The following is a 21,116-nucleotide window of genomic DNA, read 5'->3' on the forward strand; positions in this document are numbered from 1 at the left end:
TTTTTTCCATTTCAATCTGACTTTTGCAAATCTGAGTCATGAAAGCATGTTGGCTTTCTTATATTGTTATCACATGGATTTCATAAATTCATGCCACTGCTTCAGAGTTGCTGTAGGCCTCTTGGTAGCCAGTTTCTTCCTGTTTCGTTCATGGTCTGTACTGTAAAAAAATCACTTGCACTTCTTCATAATAGACTTCACTGTGCTTCTAGGCAGTGATAAAGCTTTTTAAAAAAAAAAAAAAAAATCTATCTTCTGACTTGTGCCTGTGCATAAGTTCCTTGTCACCCATAGTTGACTGCATGCTTCTGTAGCATTACCAGAGACTGAAATTCTCCAGCTTTTTATGCTGAGCTAATCAAAATGATCACAGCTGATCACAGTTGAAACTGGCTTTGTGTGCTATTGTCTCCTATTTTTAGGAGAGGGGTGATCCTTTTTAAATATCAGACTTGGATGTAAAAAGAATTGCACTGGGTAAATACAGCTGTATAAAGCAAAAACTGTGTCTGTTTTCGTTTTAGGCTATAAAGGACCAAATTGCGATTATGAGAGAACACAGCCTTGTGGTACTCCCGTGTTGATTGTTGTGATGTCTGAAAGGTGGGGCCACAATTTCACTAACTGCTTCCTTGCTGTCAAAGTAATAGTGACCCACTGACAGGTGTTGGATGTATAGTAGGTCAAACTCTTCTTTCTGCAGAAGCAGGTGGGGATGCAGTTACAAAATCAATCTCACACACACACTTCTAGTGCAAGCAAAGCAGTAAATGGCAGTAAATATACAGTGGGGTGACAAACTAAAGAAAAAACAAAGTCGTTTTTAAACTCAGTTATCAGTCAAACTCTTGTAAAACTGGATTACAATATACAGGCAAACTGTCAAACACTAAGGCACTTAGCCTTTTAGGACACAGTTAAATTATGTTTAATTCAGCTTGTATTAAAAAGCACAAATTCTGCCTCTATAACAATAGACCACCAGCTCAATTCATCCACATTCAGTTTAGACCTCAAGCGTAATGAAAATCATAGCAATAAGTCATAGTCAAAGTGAATGCAATCAAGCAGTGTTTGTGTTACAGCAGTTTGTCATACAAAGGACTGTATTATGTTGTGGTTTGGTTGGGGAGGGCTGTACTTTACTTTAATTAGTGCCCTCATGCTGCCTGCTGCTCTTGTCCTGTCTTCTGCTCTCTTCTATTTCCCCTCTTTCTCTGTCAATTTTACACTCCTTTGCAACGTGATGGATCAGGTTAGCCAAGAACCATGGGGTTCGTTAGATCACAAGCTTGTTATCCGCACAACAGGGGTTGCCTTGGATGAGATTAGCATCTGTTAATTAGGATGAATTAAACTCAAAAAGCCCTTTGGCAGAACAACAGGTGGTCAGTTACACAGCATTAGCCAACATTAAGCAGTACAAACACACTACATCTGAGCGGGACGGTCTGTGGTGCTATGAAGCACAAATAATAGGAGGCACAGAGACGAAACGGAAGCAACCTTACACAGATTATGTTATGTTGCAATCTTTCACGTGATTCAGAAGCTTTTTTAATAAACAAGAATAATTCAGTTAAAATAAAAAAAGAGTAAATCAATAATAATAACTTATAATTATTTAGCTATAGTTGCAATGAGTTTAATAAGGAAATTTTTATTCTCTCATTCACTCATTCTCTGTACTGCTTTCGTATCATGCGAGGCATGGAGCCTATCCTAGGAGATCTGGGGCACAAGGCCGGGTACACCCTGGAAGGGGTGCCAGTTCATCACAGGGCACAATCATGCCCACACTCACCTACACTTCACAGAATATTGGCAATTTGGAAACACCAATTTGTCTTCTCTGCATGTCTTGGGACTGTGGGAAGAAACTTGAGGAAAAGCAACCAAGCATGGGGAAACTCCACGCACCCAGACCAGAGGTGAGTCTAGAGTGACAGTGCTAACCACTCCCCCATCGTACCGCAAAAATATAAATTATTAATTGGTATTATGCGCACAGTGTGCACTAAATTGTAATGGCAAATTAAGAACAAAATAAACACATAATATAGCTTGCACGTTTAAATAAATCAATACAAATAAATCAATCAATTGTAATATACTGTACTCAAAAAATTTTAAAGGCTGGATTTTTTAAATTTTATGCTTAAAATAGTTTACAGAAATTATCAATTATTACTAGATGAAAAAATAATAGAAAGTAAATAAGAACAATTTCTAGAAACAGTTAAATTTAAATAATAAAATCAAATTAAGAGAAGTATATATATATTTTTAAGAACAGGGGGAAAAATCTATTTCAGTTCAGCCCTAGTTCATTTATTCACTGGAGTTTTGCTTCATGCTTAGAACTTTTTTTTTTTTTACTTAAGTGTGAACTTGGGAAGCTGGAGCCAATTAGGAAACAATGGTCAGCTGAGGTTGCTTCCTTCTGCGACAAAAAAAAAAATAATGATGGAGGAACTGAAACTTAGAACTACGTCTTATAACTCACACTGGAGAAGACACTGAACAATTTCTTTATTGCTGTGCCCCGTTCGCCAGTAAATGGGATGGAAATAAGAAGGCAAGGAAATGTTTCTACTTAACAGCTTGGAGAATTTAGACTAAAACAATGATGTATACAGGGGTGTTCAAGTCAAACCAACATTTGAAATGTCTTGTGAATAAAGGCATAAAACCCGTAAAACCGACTTTAAGCACAGTACAGTAATGAGAGCCACACCCACAGTTTAAAATTTGAATAGTGCGAACATTTTAAAGAAGCCTGTACATCCCGGATTGACAATCCCAGCCGAGGTGGCTCAGAATCCTTTGAACATTTAGCGAGTGGAACACCTGATCCGAGAAATAACCAATCGACTAATAATTTGTCGCCAGCTTGTGGATGACACATATCTGTCTGTAGAGACTCGATCTATTTATAGTCTCTGTGACTCAGCTAGACTCAACGTGTCAGGTTTAATTAACTAATAAAGTGAGTTATACCATTCATATGAGACATTTATTTAATTATAAAGAAAATAATACTAATAAAAGCTAACAAAGGCAATGTTAAAGTACATAACAGTTCCCAAACGCAACAAAAGAAGTGTTATATTGGGCTGACACATGTGCATTAAGGGACACAGGAAGCGGATTAGAAAAAGGTCTGATCTGTATGCTGGAAAATATATTAAAGTGAATAAGAAATGAGATTGCATGTACGAATGAATCAGGATCGTGTTTGTAAATATAATGTAAATTGTTTATGGTTTTTTTCATATTAATTGTGCAGGCCTAATAAAAAAAACTTCCTTTACTCTAACAATTGTGTTCTGTTATTCTGCAAGATCTAAAGTCTTGGTTTGACTTGAATGCCCCTCGTATAAACCTACTACAGTAAATAACGATGTTAACTTTTAAAAATGTGTCACCTCAATCAGTTTAGAAATAAATGTTTGTTTAACATGACATGACAGTTAGCATTGTGTCAATTAGGAGTTCAGTGGCCAACAGAACGGGATCCTTTAACACCGACCAATTCAATCTTGGTAATGGTACGGGTGTAATAATAGAAATGTGGCAGCTAGGTGTTACTAAGCAGGGATTAGAGGACTGTGAACACAGGGAAATTATATGACTGACTGATTTAGTAACAGGTTCATTATAAACAGTAAAGGCATCAGCACACTTGCATGCAGGGACAATATTCTGGTGGTTTCCACAAATAAAATTGCATAATTATAGAGCAAATGAATGATGTGTGTAGGCTTTACTCACCATGTCAAACATGGCAGCTGGGCAAATTTCAGCATATGCACCCACTATGTGTGTGAGCCTGTGATTGGAGCCAATTAAAACCACAAACAATATACGTTTGCAAGCTGAAGAGGGTGGTTTCATTTCTGTCCAACCCTCACAGACATCGTTTTCACATTAAGTATGCTGAGGCTTTTAGAAAGAGAAAATCATAGCAGTTGCGGTAAACTATGAAACATGTCTGAATGATCAAACTCCTGCAAGGGAAGACAGCCTTTGTTTCAGTAGAATCATTAGTATATAAGCTCTTTCATAAAATACAGTAATATACTGTACAAAACAAGTGTAAACCATATCCATCATGAACGCAGCACTAAAACACCATTCTGCTTTTAACCGGTTACTGACACCAAGCCATGTGCTAAAATAAATCTCATTCAAATGGAGTGTCTAACCTTCATTCAGTGTCTAATACTGAACACAAATGCTTCCTCAGATTAATAAACTACTTGATAATGATTAACACGTGCAGGTTGCATGATGTTAACAAGCTATAAACATCTTATAAATGTTAGATACATTTAGACTTATAACCTCAGCACAAAACCAAACAATGCTAAACATGTCTTGGCTGATTCATTATATCTGAGGTTTGGGGAAAATTTGTGGGGTTTTTGGTCAAACAAAAGAGCAATTCAGAAATGGTTATCCACATCTCCACTTGGCTAACACAGTATGCTGGGAATTTAACACTTATTGCTGTGTCACTCTTCAAAAGAGACGTATTGCTAAGTCTACTTTTTTTTTTTTTTACTAAACTGTATTGTTTAGTATGAAATACAGTGACTGTTAAAGTCTAAGACGTTATCATTTATCTTCAGGTTTCATTGAATTAAGGATTACAGAATGAAGAACTTATAATGCAGTTTGGTGCCAAGACACAGAACAGGCAGGGGTACACCATCGTTCTGCCGTCTGACTGCTTTCCACCACAGATGGGCCTCCCACAGAGAGTCACAAGGCCGCTTTACAGTTCACTTCATGTTCAAATCGTCCAGCTTCTCACACAGGAACTACAACACTGTGCTCGAGAAACAGCATGCTGTGTACACCACGAGTATGCACATTCATTTGTAATTTTTTAAAATATCAATATGTAAATGCAACTATGTTTTTTTTGCATGAATGTGTGTATAATAAGAATATCAAATAGATAAAAAGCATTATGTCTTGCTAATAGAAATGTGTGTTGTTTTTTTTATCTTTACTCAAAAAACACAAAAAGTATCTAAATAAATCCTAGGGTAAAAGTTGATATACAGTACAGCTTAAAATCTTTTCAATGTAGAAATGTACTGAATACACTGGTAAATATACTGAAAGTATTATGTTGATTACACAAAAATGATTCACAAATAAAGAAGACATCTAAATCGATTTTAAATCACACACGGATTATAGTAAAGTTGAAAAAAAAAAGACAACTTTCCTACAGTATAATCACTGTGAGGGACTCAAGCTTGTTAGTGATCTCTGAAATGCTAATGTCTCTGACTATACTGTACGACATAGCTTTTACTATACAGTACTCTGATAAATACAACTTGTATGTAACATTGGGTCACATTCCCACCTCCTTCTAGCTTTTGGAAGGGAAGCGGAGAACCCTGAAGAAACACCACAAAGACATAGTAACTCCACAAAGCAACTCAAGCTCAGGATTAAACTACTGTACAGTAGGAACCAACCCTGGAACTGAACCAGAGACAGTAAAGGCCACAGTAAAGTACAAACCATAGACTACATCATGGTCTAAAAGGGCTAATACCTTACAAAATAAGTAGGGCCAGATTTGTCCAATTAACCCTTAAGGGAGTCGTTTATTTAGAAATGTCGTGATAGATGACTTCCTCTTCAGGAAGAAGAAAACAGTTTGAGAGCTATTCAACGCTCCTTAAGTATCGGCAATTAAAGCAAGTATTATTGACTTGAACTCAGAAGCATTAGAGACTCTCGCTGCTTTACCGTGACAGGTCTTAAAGCCTGAGCTTTAACAGCTGATCCCAGTGGTGAACCATGTCCTTTGAAGAGGCACTACTAGTACTGAGAGATGTTTACCCTTCTGATATAATGCCAGTACAGAATGCTGACTCAGTAGGCATGGCTGAGTTAGGACTCAATTCAGATTAGACGAGTCACTCTCAGCTGGCAGCATAAGAACAGGCTTGGGGTGTGCAAGCCTTCTCAGGTGTGATTATATGGATCAGTTATGCCACTGCTGTGCTTGCACATAGAAGTCAGATTATAAGAAAAGACAAAAGGTCAGACAGTCAGACTGAGGTGAGTTTTCAGTGTAGGGAGACATTTAGTGATTCAAACATCCTTAGAGGTAGGAACTTTAAGCTATGGTACGACAACAAAAAAGCCTAGCAGAATCTTCTGTATTTGTTTTTAGATTTAATCAGATTAATATTCTCTGATACACAGGGTTGTAAAAATGTTTAATTTGAAAACTGCTATAAAGTCTTATTTTAGAAGGCTTAAACCTCCAGGTTTTAAACAAAGCATGCCACGTACTGTAGCTGCCAGTTTTTGGACAAAAGCCGACCCATCATGACACATAGCTCCCATACTGTATGTCACATGATCCTGTATAATACTGCATCTGCTGTGAGTGGTTTGACTCGTTCAAATAGTTTTTTGAGAATGTTGAAGCCAAGAAAAGGACTCTTCAGGATGTAGGAAGTTGTTGGTTAAACCGTGCATACAGTATCTGTACATTGACAAAATGCTGACGTCATTTTGTCAAAGCCGAAGTATAACTAAAACTGCTAGTAAAGGAGGCTGTCGATACTGTAAACCTAAAGTTTTTCTATTGTTTATAATGTTTCTCATGATCAAACAATCTTTGTAATGAAAGAATGTGTTGTGCGCAACAAAACTCAACACTTTATTTCTACTGTAATTTGCTGCCATTACTTTGCTCATCACTAAATGACAATCAAAGCATACTATATGTTTGCGGTATTTTTTTTATTAAAAGTTAACCAACATATTATTGATATTAAATTGCATAGTTTTCAACAAACACAACTGCAAGCTAATTTATTCATTGTGACAAAACAGTGTAAGATGGAGGTAAAACTTTTTAAAAAATCGCTCCAAATTCATTTTTTTGCAATTTTTGCTTTTTAACACCCTTGTGACTCAAAGATGCACAAAATGTTCTATATCAGTTTGCAATTTTATTTGCTTTGTTTTAAAAAAATCTCATTTTTCTCAAAATTTAGAAAAATTTGATTATCTTTTTTTTCCCCTGTCAAACTGTTTATATCTAAACAAATATAACAAATATTCCCCTGAGGATTAACTCACTTTCAGTAAGTACTTTATCCTGGCCTGGGTTGCGGTGTATCCGGAGTGTATTCCGGGAACACTGGGCATGAGGCAGGAAATACAGCTTAAATGGTATGCTAGTCCATCACAAGGCATTGCGCATACACACTTATACAGGGGCAATTTATCATCGCCAATCCACTTACTGTCATGTTCTTGGTAGATGGGAGGAAACAGGAGAACCATGAGGCTCGAGAACCATCAGAGCCGAATCCAGGCGCCTGAACCTGTGAGGTGACAGCACTACCTCTCTACCCCCTGCACCACCCAAAGGGTAAACTGGACCTGGACATCTTTCACCTCCTCCTGGGGAATAATTGATACACTGATGATCCTACTGACAATGACTAGAACTTTCTCTGATTCTCTTCCCCCATAAAACTCAACGTTTCTGTCTTTCTTTTTAATTTTCTACATTTTTCAGTACTTAATTCCTTTCTTTTACTTTTCTTTATACCTCCACCTGTATACTTCAATATACTGTATCTCCAACCTGTATATTTTTCATCTTTCTATCTATTAAACGTTTTTATTTTTCATTTTATAAACTCATTTTTTATCTGTTATCCATTTATTTAATTTTCTTTTCCTATTTCACTAATATTTTCATATTCTAACTCTTTTTGCTTTTCTTACCCCTGAAATATGTGCTAATATCTTTTTTCAAAATTCTTGCATTTTAAGCTTTAAATGTAATTAAATGGAGTCAGTGTTGTGTAAACTTTGGTGTGTGCTCTGTTCATTTCAGCAGGCTGCAGTTTACAGTGAATAGATTATATGAGCATGGTGAGGCTATAAAATGTAACATGATGGCCTGTGAAATGCTTTGAATACTCTTAATGACCATCATTTTACTGTAATAACTATTAAATAAGGAACTCATGGTGTGTTCTATCACCACAAGCAGTGTACTCATTGTTTCCTTCTAATCTCTCTCTCTCTCCCTCCTCAGTCGTCTGCTTCCCTGACTTCTCATCCCGTCTTTCCTTTGTCTCCCCTACCAAATTGACCCATTCTTCTTTCATTGCCCCTCTTGCTTGTCTTTGACAAAGAGTAAAAGAGAAGGAAAGTGCAGGTATAGCTTAAAGGAAGTAGCCCTCTATCAGCAGCCATACAGTAGATGAGTTTGTTGCCATGGGGACAGTTAGGATGGTGTGGCAGTGGAAGGGAGTGGTTGGGCCTTTGATGAGCATTCTAGTAAGCTAATTTCCATGCGCTCATCCAATCCATTTAGGCAGGGAGATGACAGAAGACAGGAAACAAAGACATGATGAAGCATCAGAAACTGGGTAATGCTGCCTTCAAAAGTTTCAGCTGCTCAAACATTGAGACCCACCACTATGCCAGGTCCTCTGACTGATCTTCTCTCCCTCAGGATCTCCTTCTCAGATCTCAAGAGAGGCAGATCAAGAGAACAGGATCCATGCAGGTCCACCATATCCCTAGGCTTAAGTGCTCTATTAATGTAGCCTCAGGCTGAAGCTTTGTTCTTTGACAAAAAAACCGACAGGAGCTTCTGAGAGGGGTTAGAGGTAAGCGGGAGATTGAGTGATGGTGTGGACATGAAACAAACTAAACACTAAAATGTGTGGGAGGTAAAAAAGGAACTACTGGGGCCAAGCTGATATCAGACAGTAAGGCAAAGCAAACAGTTACCTGCGGCACCATGTTAATACAGGTCACTGATGGTAATGTTGGGTCTTGTTATTTTTTCCCCTTGATTTAGGGGTAGGTACTGTCTAGGTACATCGCCTCTATATTAGTAATTAAATATTAATACATTATTCAGTATGATGAGATAACTTGCTCTAAATTGTTACAAATACAGATGCATACAAACACATATGGCACACAACCTTTTTTTTTTTTTTTTTAAATTACCAACAACGTTCACAGGATATGAAGTGACAAGATGTGTGCATCAAGAATGGGATCTTGTGGGAGGTTTTACTTTTTATTTAGATGTGATTAATACCAACAAGGAGTGTTCAAGTTAAACGGGAACTTTTGAAGAATAAGAGATTGTGAAGAATAATCAAATGTTATTCTTATAGTAATTCAATTCAATTTAAATTTTTTTTTAATTTATATAGCGCTTTTAACAATGGTCATTGTCTCAATATATATGTATATATGTATATATATTTTTTTGAATTTCTTTCATCTTTGTGAAGCTGCTTTGAGACAATGACCATTGTTAAAAGCGCTATATAAATAAAAAAAATTGAAATTGAATTGAATTACTATAAGAATAACATTTGATTATTATTATAAGAATAACATTTGATTATTATTATTATTTGATATATATATATATATATATATATATATATATATATATATATATATATATATATAAAATAAAATAATAAAAAATAAAAATATTAATAATAATAATAAATTGTGTATGTGTGAGAAAAATGTGTCTAGATAATAACGAGATGAATGAATGAAATTTCTCTGATGAGCAAGCCAGGGGTGACGGCGACAGTGGCAAGGAAAAACTCCCTGAGATGGTAATAGGAAGAAATCTTGAGAGGAACCAGACTCAACAGGGAACCCATCCTCATTTGGGTGATAACAGATAGAGATGATATAACACCATGTGTGTTATGCAGCTGAAAGTACAATATAACAGAAATTCTTTAAATTAACATGAAGTCCAGTTCAGCACAGGGAGTCAGTAGGTGCAGAGGGCAGATGGGGTCTGGATCACTGGGAGCACAGGAGCAGGATGCGTAGCTCCAATCATAATAAGGCAGAATTCAGCTGGAGCTGGTCCTTCTCTGGATGCCTTAGGATCCTTGCAGGGTTGGCCTTTGTCTACTAAAGCTGGCACAATCTCCAGATGCCTCGGGATGGGTAGAAAAATACAGAACAGATGGAGAGAATTAGCGTAGTTGCCATTCAGGATAGGTGTACTGGAGTATGAAGTTATGGGATGAGTTACGCGTATGCCAGATTAAAGAGATGCGTCTTGAGTCTACTTTTAAACTGGGAAACTGTGTCTGAGCCCCGAACACTGTCTGGAAGGCTATTCCAAAGTTTTGGAGCTAAATATGAAAAAGCCCTGCCTCCTTTTGTAGATTTTGAAATTCTGGGAACTACCAGAAGTCCAGAGTTTTGTGATCTTAAGAAGCGTGGTGGATTGTAGCGTTTTAGAAGACTGGTTAGGTATGTGGGAGCTAAACCATTTAAAGCCTTGTATGTAAGTAATACTATTTTCTAATTAATTCTAAACTGAAAAGGTAGCCAGTGCAGGGATGATAATATAGGTGTTATATGATCATATTTTCTGGATCTAGTGAGAACCCTGGCGGCTGCATTTTGGACTAACTGAAGCTTGTTCATTGAGGATGCAGGACAACCACCTAGTAATGCATTACAATAGTCCAGTCTGGAGGTCATGAATGCATGAACTAGCTTTTCTGCATCAGATACGGATAAGATGCTCCTGAGCTTGGCAATATTTCTAAGGAGGAAAAAGGCTGTTTTTGTGATATTGGAAATATGATTTTCAAAGGACAAGTTACTGTCTAATATTACGCCCAGGTCTTTTACTGTTGAGCTAGTAGTAACAGTACATCCTTCTAAACGCAGGCTGAATTGTGAAAGCTGTTGTGTGCTGGTTTTTGGGCCGATAAGTAATATCTCTGTCTTGTCTGAGTTTAGTAAAAGGAAGTTATTGGTCATCCAATCTTTTATGTCCTGGACACACTCAGTTAATCTAGAGAATTTAGGTATTTCGTCTGGTTTTGTTGAGATATATAATTGGGTATCATCAGCATAACAATGGAAACTAATCCCATGTCTTCTAATGATGTTACCCAGGGGAAGCATGTATATTCAGAACAGCAGAGATCCTAAAACTGACCCTTGTGGGACCCCATACTTCACTGGCATTACACCAGACAGTTCGCCATTTAGATCTACAAAATGGTATCGATCAGACAGGCATGATCTAAACCATTTTAATGCCTGTCCCTGAATACCTATGTGATTTTGTAAGCGATCTATGAGAATGTTATGATCTATAGTGTCGAATGCAGCACTAAGATCAAGCAAGACTAGAATTGAGGTGCAGCCTTGGTCCGAAGCTAAAAACAAGTCGTTTGCAATCTTAACTAGTGCAGTTTTTTGTACTATGATGGGGCCTGAAACCTGATTGAAATTCTTCAAGGATGTTGTTTTCCTGCAAAAATGTACATATTTGAGCTGATACTACTTTTTCTAATATTTTTTATATAAAGGGGAGGTTTGAAATCGGTCTATAATATTTTTCATTTGCGTCCAAATTAGATTTTTTAAGAAGCGGTAAGAGTAGTAAGAGTAATCTTAGGAGTAAAAACTCCCATTTATTATTATACATCATCTCCTGCTACACTAATGCAACTATTCGAGTGTTTCACCAGTGCTTGGATATCATGAAGGTAGGAAGATTTCTGTGTCAGAGCCATGTCAGTCAATATGTCAGTCTACCATGAAACCTCTGGCCTCGACAGGTGTTGACAGCTGTTTCTCTGAGGACTTGACTTGGCTGCAGTTGCATGATAGTTCAGGATTGGACTTTCCTACTGTACAAGTTTACCTGAGTCTCCAATAACTACCTGGACTTCATATTAACATCAACTGTTATACTTAGCTGCCTGCCACCTAACACACAGTATAAATGCAGATCAATGCAGACCTGCTGTCTGTTATCACCCAGATGAGGATGGATTCCCTGTTGAGTCTGGTTCCTCTCAAGTTTTCTTTCTATTACTATCTCAGGGAGTTTTTCCTTGCCACTGTCGCCCTTGGCTTGCTCACCAGGAACTAACTGACTATTTTGATTTCATACACATTCACATTCCATACAAACTTAAATAATTATTTTGATTGTGTAAAGCTGCTTTGCCACAATGACAATTGTTAAAAGCGCTATACAAAATATAAAATTGAATTGAGAGCCATAATCATGCTGTCAGCTTCACTTCTGAACAAGGAACTCCTTCATTCCCAGTACAGCAGTAAATAGAGAAATAAAACTACATTTTACTCTCATAAGTGTCCTTCTATATGATCAAAAATCCTGGCTTGAACACCCCTTGTGTATACAGTACTGTATAGATCACCATGACAATTTTTATCACTTTAATATAGAAGTATTAGTATTATGAAATATTACACTTCAATAAACTAACAAAAAAAATGCCACCCATTCTCACGATTATTGTTGTTTGTCCCAGTTTTTCTAATTAACCATGTTGGTTATATATTTCTGAAATATCCATACATCCATTATCTTACTTTTATATATAAAAAAAAAAAAAAAAACTTAACAGTATTGTGTATATCACATTACAAACTTTCAACTTCCTTATTTCAATTACTTATTTTGTATAGGGTCACAGAGGCCCTGGAGGCTATTCCAGGGAACTTCGAGCCAATGGCAGGATACAGCCAGGATGGTGTGCCAACCCATTGAAGGGTACACACACACAGACCACAATCATACATTACAGGCAATCTAATGTATGATTGTGGGGTCTTCAAAGGGTTGGCACACCATCTCAGCTGTACCCTGCCATGGGCTTGAAGTTCCCTGGAATAGGATACACCCATTAAGTCCCATGAGTTCACTCCTTCAAGAGTAAAACTGGCTGTTTTTGTAACTTTTAATACCTATAGCATGTTAAAGCATATATTAAAATCATTGACTTATTATAAATCATTGACTAGTGTAGATTTGTGTAAAACAAGACATCAGTGTTTTTTAAAAAAACATGAAATATTGAACTACCAAAAACAAAGATCTTGAGATGTATTTTAGGACCTTTTGTAGTTTTTGTTTGTAGTCCTTTTTTTAAAACTCAAAATTACATTTGTTTATGGTGAAGATGAGAATCACCCAGATCACCCTCCCCCACCCAACACACACACACACACAAACACACAAACACTCAAAATCAACTAACAAAATGTCAAGAAAGCAAAGAAAAAGGTGCTTTATTTCGAAACAAAAACTATCCCAAACATTAATTTTACAAAATTTCCATACAGCTCTTCCATACTACATTATGACAGGTCTTTTCAACAATATCTTTGTAGAAAAAGAAAAGGAAAAAAGAAATCGGTGGAGAAGAGCGAAGTGGTTGAGTAATCCTGAACATATTTCATCGTAAACGTAAAGTGAAGTGGTAGGCATGTTCTGGGGTGCTCCATCATCACGTCTCAGTCTTTATACAGGAGAAAACATATATACAGAACAAACGATTTATTTATTTATTTATTTATTCATTTAATTTGCCTAACCTCTTTTTCCCCTTTCCACTATAAACATACTAATTATTCAATACCACCTTTCAACAAAGTTCCCAGTTTTTCAGTTTTTTTTTTTTTTTTTTGCATTGCAACTCAAGTGTCACAAATGTCATACGTCTGTGAGCAAAATATGCTAATGTCTGACCATTAAGAAAAAAAGAAAAGAAAATACAAGTAATGGCACAAATAGACAACGGTCTTCTAAAGTGGCAAAGGCAAATGGAAGAACTGGACCAGGACCATACAGGTGGCTCATTAACGACCTGCACTGGTCACCCTTTTCAACACTCACAAAGCAGAAACTCGTACATTCACAGGCAGATCTTTAGAATGACAAGCCTTTAGAATGCCACTGTAATCAACTACATTTTCACAATAAGGCACTGCTCTCATCTCCCTGACCTGGACACAGTCATGATACACATGACTGATCATTATTACTCAGCAAAACTCATATTTGCCTAAATAAGGACTAACGTGGCACTACAATGTTGGGAATCTCAGAAACGTTTGTACTGTATGCTGTCACATTCCCAGACCGAGAACTGACCCATTACTGAAAACATACTGTAAAGGTTTAACACCAATTAAGTGTATTTACACACACTGCACATGCACTCAAGTAGGACATGTTCCTGAATCAACATTCTTTTAAGCCAATCAGAGCCATGTGGTGTTATCAGTGAGCACACATGCACAAACGCACCACTCTCTACTCCTTTCCTCCTGAGCCGCCATCTTAAAGAACCCCCTTCAGATATAATCTTTGGCTTCCATATAGAGAAGGACGGCAGAAAACCGCTTATTACGTGAATATCGAAACACTGACCACATATAGCTACAGCCATTCTTTACATATGTCTAATTTTAAATCTGTGGTGGTATTTATAGATTTACTGATTCATAATAAAAAGGACATAAGACTAGGACTTTTTAAACAGTGCAGCTAATGTTAGCTAGCTTAAAACTATAGCGCTTCTTTATATCGAAATGGTCACCTTCAGATAAACATGAAAATATGTGACCAAATTTGTGAATGGAAAACGTGGAGCTTTCCCGTGAAGGTGGAGTCTCAGGAGCGGAGGAAGAGAAGAACGAGGGTCTGACTCATGACATCAGCGGCCAGCGATTCGTATGACTGTTGTTCCAGAAACAACAACCCTAACTGATGAGATCATGTCCAAACACAAAACAAGGCACTAAAAAGAACAGCATTTGTAGGAACTTACTGTATATAATCTTAACTGAGGGTCACGCTGATAAACATCGACGATAAACACTACTGGGCAGTGTTGTGATCAAAAATCATGTACATTGGAACACTCAAGATTTGGTACATAAATACACTACAGCTCCTTGCTCTCTGTGTATAAAAGGGTGTGTGTCTCTCTGTGTGAGTCTGAGCCAAGACCTCCCTGTCTAACACTGTTCCTACAGCTCCCTCCATTTAATGCCCGAGGAGAGGGACGTTTAAGCGTTGCCATGGCAGCCACGCCAGATGGCAGAATGTTGACAAGAGCTAATTTCTGTGTCTATTATAACTATGATATTACTGAAAGCTCCCTACTTCATCATGTTAGTGCTGTTTAAAACACTCACCTGTCCTTAAGGGAAAAAAAGGATATTTTTAGGCATTACCACAAAAATCTTAAGTTAGATCAGTGACCACTGAGTGTGTATATATTTATATATACATTTACGTGAAGTTGCCTGTTTACAGGTTATCTGTATTTACAAGAATTGGCCAGTTTATGAGGTTCACCTTCCAAACAGGTCATTTTACTGGTGTAAAGTACCTGACTAAAGCTGCTCATCCCTTATGAATCAATGAGCAATGCCCATATAACGACCACCACTGATCAGATAACGCCTGAGCAAACTTGCTTTAGTCAACAAAATCCACAAACCAAATAGAACATGATTGTTTGTTCACTGACAGAATTCTGAAACTGTCCACGGCTATAGACTGACTATGGTCAGTATCTATACCTGTTAGAATAAAGGCTTCTTTGGATTCTAGCCTTCTGAAAAGCTTTTTGTACTAGGAGAAACCCTCTGTTTGACCCTACAGTAGGTGGACCTGATAAAATGCCCAATAAGTGCAGAGAAAATGTAGATCTTTCTAATAAATTGGTAACTCAGGGTGTATTTATCGCTTTTTGCTACCCATATATCCATTACACCAACCCCAAAAAAAAAAAAGACAGGTCACACCAAAACAGTAGAAGCATGAAAAAAGGTGCAAGAGGTGCTTTTCTATTTCTCTTTTTTCTTCAGTACATATGCTATTTCTACCATCATGTTCTTTTAGGAGTCTGATGTCTTCTGCGGAGGGTTATGAGCAGTCTCTTTCTGCAGCGCCGCCGCTTAGACGTACCACTCCCGGCGGGAGATCATGGAGCCATCTGTGTGTGACACATAGTCACTGTCATAACATTCCTCCGGCAGGAAGGGGGAGCCGTTCCCCATCACCTGAGGGCCAGGGTATCTGCGGGATTCAGGCTGGAGTGAGCTCCTGTGCTTGTGTGGGGTGCTGAGAAAGCTCTGGTGGTTGGGTTGGGGGGTTGGGTGGTGGTTCGGTTGGTAGCTCTGCTGCTGATTGTGGTTGTGATGGTTCGGAAGGTTTTGCTGAGCGTTGGCCTCGCGTAAAACTCTACTGCGACCATTTGGGGACCTGTCCCGATCAAAGCCGCCCCACTCCTCCCGGTCTTTGTCGGAGACCACGGTGCCGTTGACGTCGTGGCAGGATTTGAGCTTGGTGTCAGGACTGGCCCGGTCACCCTCGTTGTAGATGTGAAGCTCATGTGGGGGTGCCGGCGGTGCTTTCTGCATGTCTGAAGGCCCCAGGTACTGCTTGGTGTAGTAGTCTCCACGGAAGGTGCGTCGCCGCCGCTGATAGTAAACTCCACCAAGAACCAAAAGCAGCAGCAGGAAAAGAGCTCCACCTACCGCCCCACCCACAATGGTGCCCAGGTTGCTTTCGTGCAGTGGCGCCAGGGTCGGGGAGGTGAAGAGGGCCCGCTGCTTATTGCCAGGTGCTGTGACAGAGATGTCGGCATTAGGAAGAAGCACAAGGGTGGTGGGAGGCATAGTGGTGGTGGAAGGAGGATCTAATGAAAGAAGGAGGGAGGAGGGGAAGGAGGGAGGGAGGAACGAAGGAGGCATGGGCAGACAAAGAAAAGTAGAATGTCAATGCCAACTATATTCAGATATTATTAACATTTGTCATATGAAATTCTGTCCAGGCTATCTAATGGAATGAATGTTATTTATTAAGTAGCATAGTGTGTTCTACAGCCATGAATACAGCAGTCCTGGTTTCAGAATAAGTAATCGAAAAAAAAACTAAAAAAAACTACTGTTTGCTTTTATTCAGCAAATCCTTGAAACTGCTGTCCAGGGCTGTAGACGGTGTCTAAAACATAAAACATGGGAGGTGGGAAAAGTCCAAAAGTCCAGAGAGGCCATGTATTACTGTTTGGGTTTTGATTCAAATGTACTCTAGAATATTAAGATAATTAAATATTAATGATGAAATAGTTTGAATCCTAAAAATACTAAATACCAAAGATCAAAGGATATTAAATTATGGCGTAAACATTTGTTTAGGTGTGATTAAAAAACATCAAAAATGAATATCTTATTTTTAGGTCACAATGCAATGTTTCTGAAAAGACCGATGTGGTTCACACAACTGTTATCTAAAGTACAGAGTAGAAGATTACATCATAAAAGATTCAACACAATTTTCTCTCGCTGTTTGGTTTCAATTATATTTGCATTTAATAGTGACTTCGTTTTACTGTTTGCTGCTTTAGTTTAAAACAGTAGGTCTATTGTTTTGGCCACCAATTTTCATTTTTCATTATTATGACACCTTATTTTTTCCCTATCAGTCCTTCCTGTTTATTAACCTCACTATATTACTAGTGATATATTACTATTACTACTGTATATTTATCATATTTTTCATTTTTTGGCTTATTTAATTTCCACCATATAAGCTCTGTTTGCACTCTCACTATAGAACAGATAATGTATTACAACAAAAACATTGATAGAAAGCTATGATTTATATAGTAGCTTACTGTGAAAACTGAAATAACGGTTTTGGCCATGACTAAACCGCTAGTTTATCTGTTAATGCTCTAGCAGTGGCTTAAGAACTAAGGAATCGATCAGTGACATTAAACGCAAGCAATTTTTTTTTATGACTGTCTAAAATTTTGGTCGAAGAGCATTAAAAAAATGTAATTAAAACAAGACCTCTTTGGACTTTTGCGAGCTTTATGACAAGGGGATCATGTGGTTGTAGATACTAGCATCTCTCGCCAACTCCACACGTTCCAGTGTGAACACAGTCAAAGATGTGAGAAGTTTTGTGCAACAATGAAACCTGGTGCGGAACACTACGTTAGCCGAGAGAGGAAGTACGGATGAGTAAAAAGGGTGATGGGAGAAAAAGGTTGGGGAGTGGGAGGAGGGAGTGTGGGCTAGATAGGGGGTGGAGGAAAGAAGGAAAAGTTACAGAACATTTGCACCACAGTGAATAAGTCAAAGGTTATCGCCAGAAGCCTGTTAAACACCATTGGCATGCAGCGACCGCCTGGCTGGATTAGAGCACTGCCGTGGAGCATTATGGGCCATGCATGTGCACTATGCAAGCTACTAAAAGAAGGTTTGGCTGTAATAGTCCAGTCATCCCATTTCAGAATAACCTGTCCTATCTGGCAGCCAGTGGTGTGTACTGTGTGTGTACCGTGTGTGCGCGCGTGTGTACATTTAGCAGCAGGAGGCGTCCAGGTTCTGTTTTTCCACCTTGTAGATACATTTAGATATAAATGTTGCATTGTGCTCAATGAAGTACGCAGAACTCGAGGTATAATGTAGCAGACTGCACGCATTCCTTCACACCATATTCCAAAGGGCAAGGCCGGTGCACAAAATACAAAACATGGGGATGTGTCTCAATGTGCTTTCATGTGTGTGTGAGTCAAGGCCTGGTTACAGTTATGGATAGAGACAGGAGCAACACTCCCTAAATTCCTGCCTCATTTCTTGTACCCATCTCTTTAGACTGATATGGCTAATGTCGTGGGATATTAAAGGCGTTAAATAAATCCATTTAAAATGCAGATAATCTATGCTTAAAGCACAAGGGCACACAAAATGACAATTTATTTTAATGTATTCGATTCGGGCCTGTGGACTTGAAGAACATTTTGTCCTGATCAATACACAGTAGAGCCCTCTAGCCTCAGTGTGTCACGGAGAGGGAGGGAAGGAAAGCGGTGAGGAGCGGACAAGCTGCTGAAGGTCAGAATACATCTCCCTCTTACACACACACTTTCTCTCTCTCTCTCTCTCACACACACACTCAAATAATGCTCATGGGAGCTTTAACTGTGACTGACAATCAGGAGGAGTGCAAGACTGAGCGTGCCCATCGGCGGCTATTGGATGAAACTGAATGTTACGAATTACAACATCCACAACACTTCTCATTTGGCGGCGGCTCTTGCCTCATCCACCATCTGGAGCAAATTTTTAATGGTGCAGTAATATTAGCAAGATAGCCAGAGCATCTAAAATCGGATTAAATGCTTTTACAATAATCTACGCCAGTGTTTGTTGTTGTAAGAAAAAAAAAGAGCATCTAAGACATGCGAGTACCTGATTTATTAAGAACATTCATGTAATGTTTACTCGTATATTACAGAATAAAATATACATGATGTGTACAAAACTTTATGAACATCTGCCCATACACAACATTTAGTCCCTCTGGTGTTATAATAACCTCTGCTGTTATTATAGGCTTTCTAGAAGAGGCTTTCTATTAGATTTAGCTGGGCTGGAGGGAGCAGGTTTGGGCCTCTTATCTCCAGAGAAGGGAAAATATAATGCCACAGCATACAGTTTGGGGAGAAACACACAAGGGGATGATGGTCAGGATTAGACAAACTTTAGGCCATATACTGTATATACTTGAAAATGAATCTGGTCCCGGAATTGCTGATTCTAACATACTATAAGGAGATAACATAATTGGTGTTTCTAATTTTATAATGAAATCATTATTTTATGGTGAAATATCTACATGGAGAGGAAATATTGGTTCGCTCCTCTGTCACTTGCTAGTGCATGAAAATTCTGCCTCTTACATTACATGTTTACTTAGTTGTTGATGGAACTAAACCTCTTCTCAGGAAAGGTAGAAATTTGATTTGTCTGGAAATATCCCCGATGAGTCTCCAGGCCTGTATACAATTACTAGGGTGTGTGTGTGTGTGTGCGCGCAACTGTATGCCTGTTTTCATATTTGGTGAGGAGCAAATGTTCCCACTAGGATAGGAATTTTGGTCCCCATGAGGACCAAATCAGAGTGTGTGTGTGTGTGTGTGTGTGTATGCACGTGCATCATCTCATCTCATCTCCCTCTCTGTTGGTCAGTCGGTCTCCTTTGCACACACGTTCTTCATCATGTCTCACACACAGCTGCAGAAGGTATTCCACCACAGATACCAGAATCTCTTGATTCAAGCCAGTGATGCAGCATACTCACGAAAGTGAGACACAAACACAACATCAAACACACGCTTACATAAGCATGCCTGAAAACACACACACATGCACACACGCACACTCGAGAAGAGCGTGCGAAAAGAGGAAATAAATAATGAACTTGTGAATGTTTGAAAAGAGCTTGTAAATGTTTCATGACTCTTTTTTCTGAGCAGCAGGACAGGCAGAGGATGGGAACGGTGCGTGCAGGAGCGAGATGTTCTGCAGATCTGTCAGTGGGACTAATTATATAGCGCCATGCACCGCTGACAGCTCAAACAACAGAGAGCGATACAGGACGGGGTCGAGCCTCACACAAGCAAGAGGGCTACCTTTATACCTGATAAACCTCCCCTCTGCTCTGCCACTGAATTGAAGAAGAATAAGGCCAAACCATGATTTATTGTATTTATAAGCTTACTGGGTTTAAGAGAGTGATCCTAAAGAAGGGGTGTGGATGTCACTGGGATCTCCATCGGCCTGGTAATTTAAAAATTATGGGACAGGTGTATCTATCTTTCTAAAGCTGACGATTTTTAAAATTTTAGAATTTTCCACCCTGTGGTACACATCTGCTTTGAAAACCCCAGGATCAAAATTTAAAATTGTTTCATGTCAAATGAGCTTATTAGTCTGTGAGACATCACGTCAGGTGTTCCAAATGCCCTGTGGTCAAATCAGTCATAGAAAACTATGATCACTCAGTTTTATTAATATTAACACTTGAAAGTCAATTCTGTGTTCAGACACGTGGTATCCCTCACATAGTTGTGTGATTAGGCAAGTAAAGATTTTAATGTGATCTTTATCCAGTTTTCTACTTTAACTTCAGTTAATAGGTCAGGTACAGAGACTCAGTGGCAGGCATCAGACTGGCACTGAGACTCTGTACCCGACCTATCGACCAGTCAAAGGCTGCATATCGACTTGTCAACCAAACAGAGGCGTAGTAGCTGATCGGTCAACCAATCAGAAGCTCTGTATCACACTGTCCAATCAGGCGCTGTACCCGACTTGCCGCCCAATCAGAGCCTGCGTATCCGATTTGCTGCCCAATTAGAGCCTGTGCTGATTGTCGCCCAGTCTGTACCCGATTTGTC

At 38.6% G+C, this 21,116-nt stretch overlaps 1 protein-coding gene across 3 annotated transcripts in view; it reads right to left on the reverse strand.

Moving 5' to 3' along the window:
• The window catches only part of nectin3b (nectin cell adhesion molecule 3b), an 89,509-nt gene that overhangs the window by 19,292 nt on the left and 49,101 nt on the right, over positions 1 to 21,116 (reverse strand). For 2 of the 3 annotated variants that reach the window (XM_053478440.1, XM_053478438.1), the window contains one exon: positions 13,111 to 16,562. The exons of the other annotated variant lie outside the window; for it this stretch is intronic. In XM_053478440.1, coding sequence (XP_053334415.1) covers positions 15,820 to 16,562 — 743 coding nt within the window. In that variant the 3' untranslated portion in view covers positions 13,111 to 15,819. Of the gene's footprint in view, positions 1 to 13,110; positions 16,563 to 21,116 lie in introns of those variants that run through there. 3 annotated transcript variants of the gene reach the window in all.

The sequence above is a fragment of the Clarias gariepinus genome, chromosome 19 (genome assembly GCF_024256425.1).
Source record: "Clarias gariepinus isolate MV-2021 ecotype Netherlands chromosome 19, CGAR_prim_01v2, whole genome shotgun sequence".
NCBI lineage: Eukaryota > Metazoa > Chordata > Actinopteri > Siluriformes > Clariidae > Clarias > Clarias gariepinus.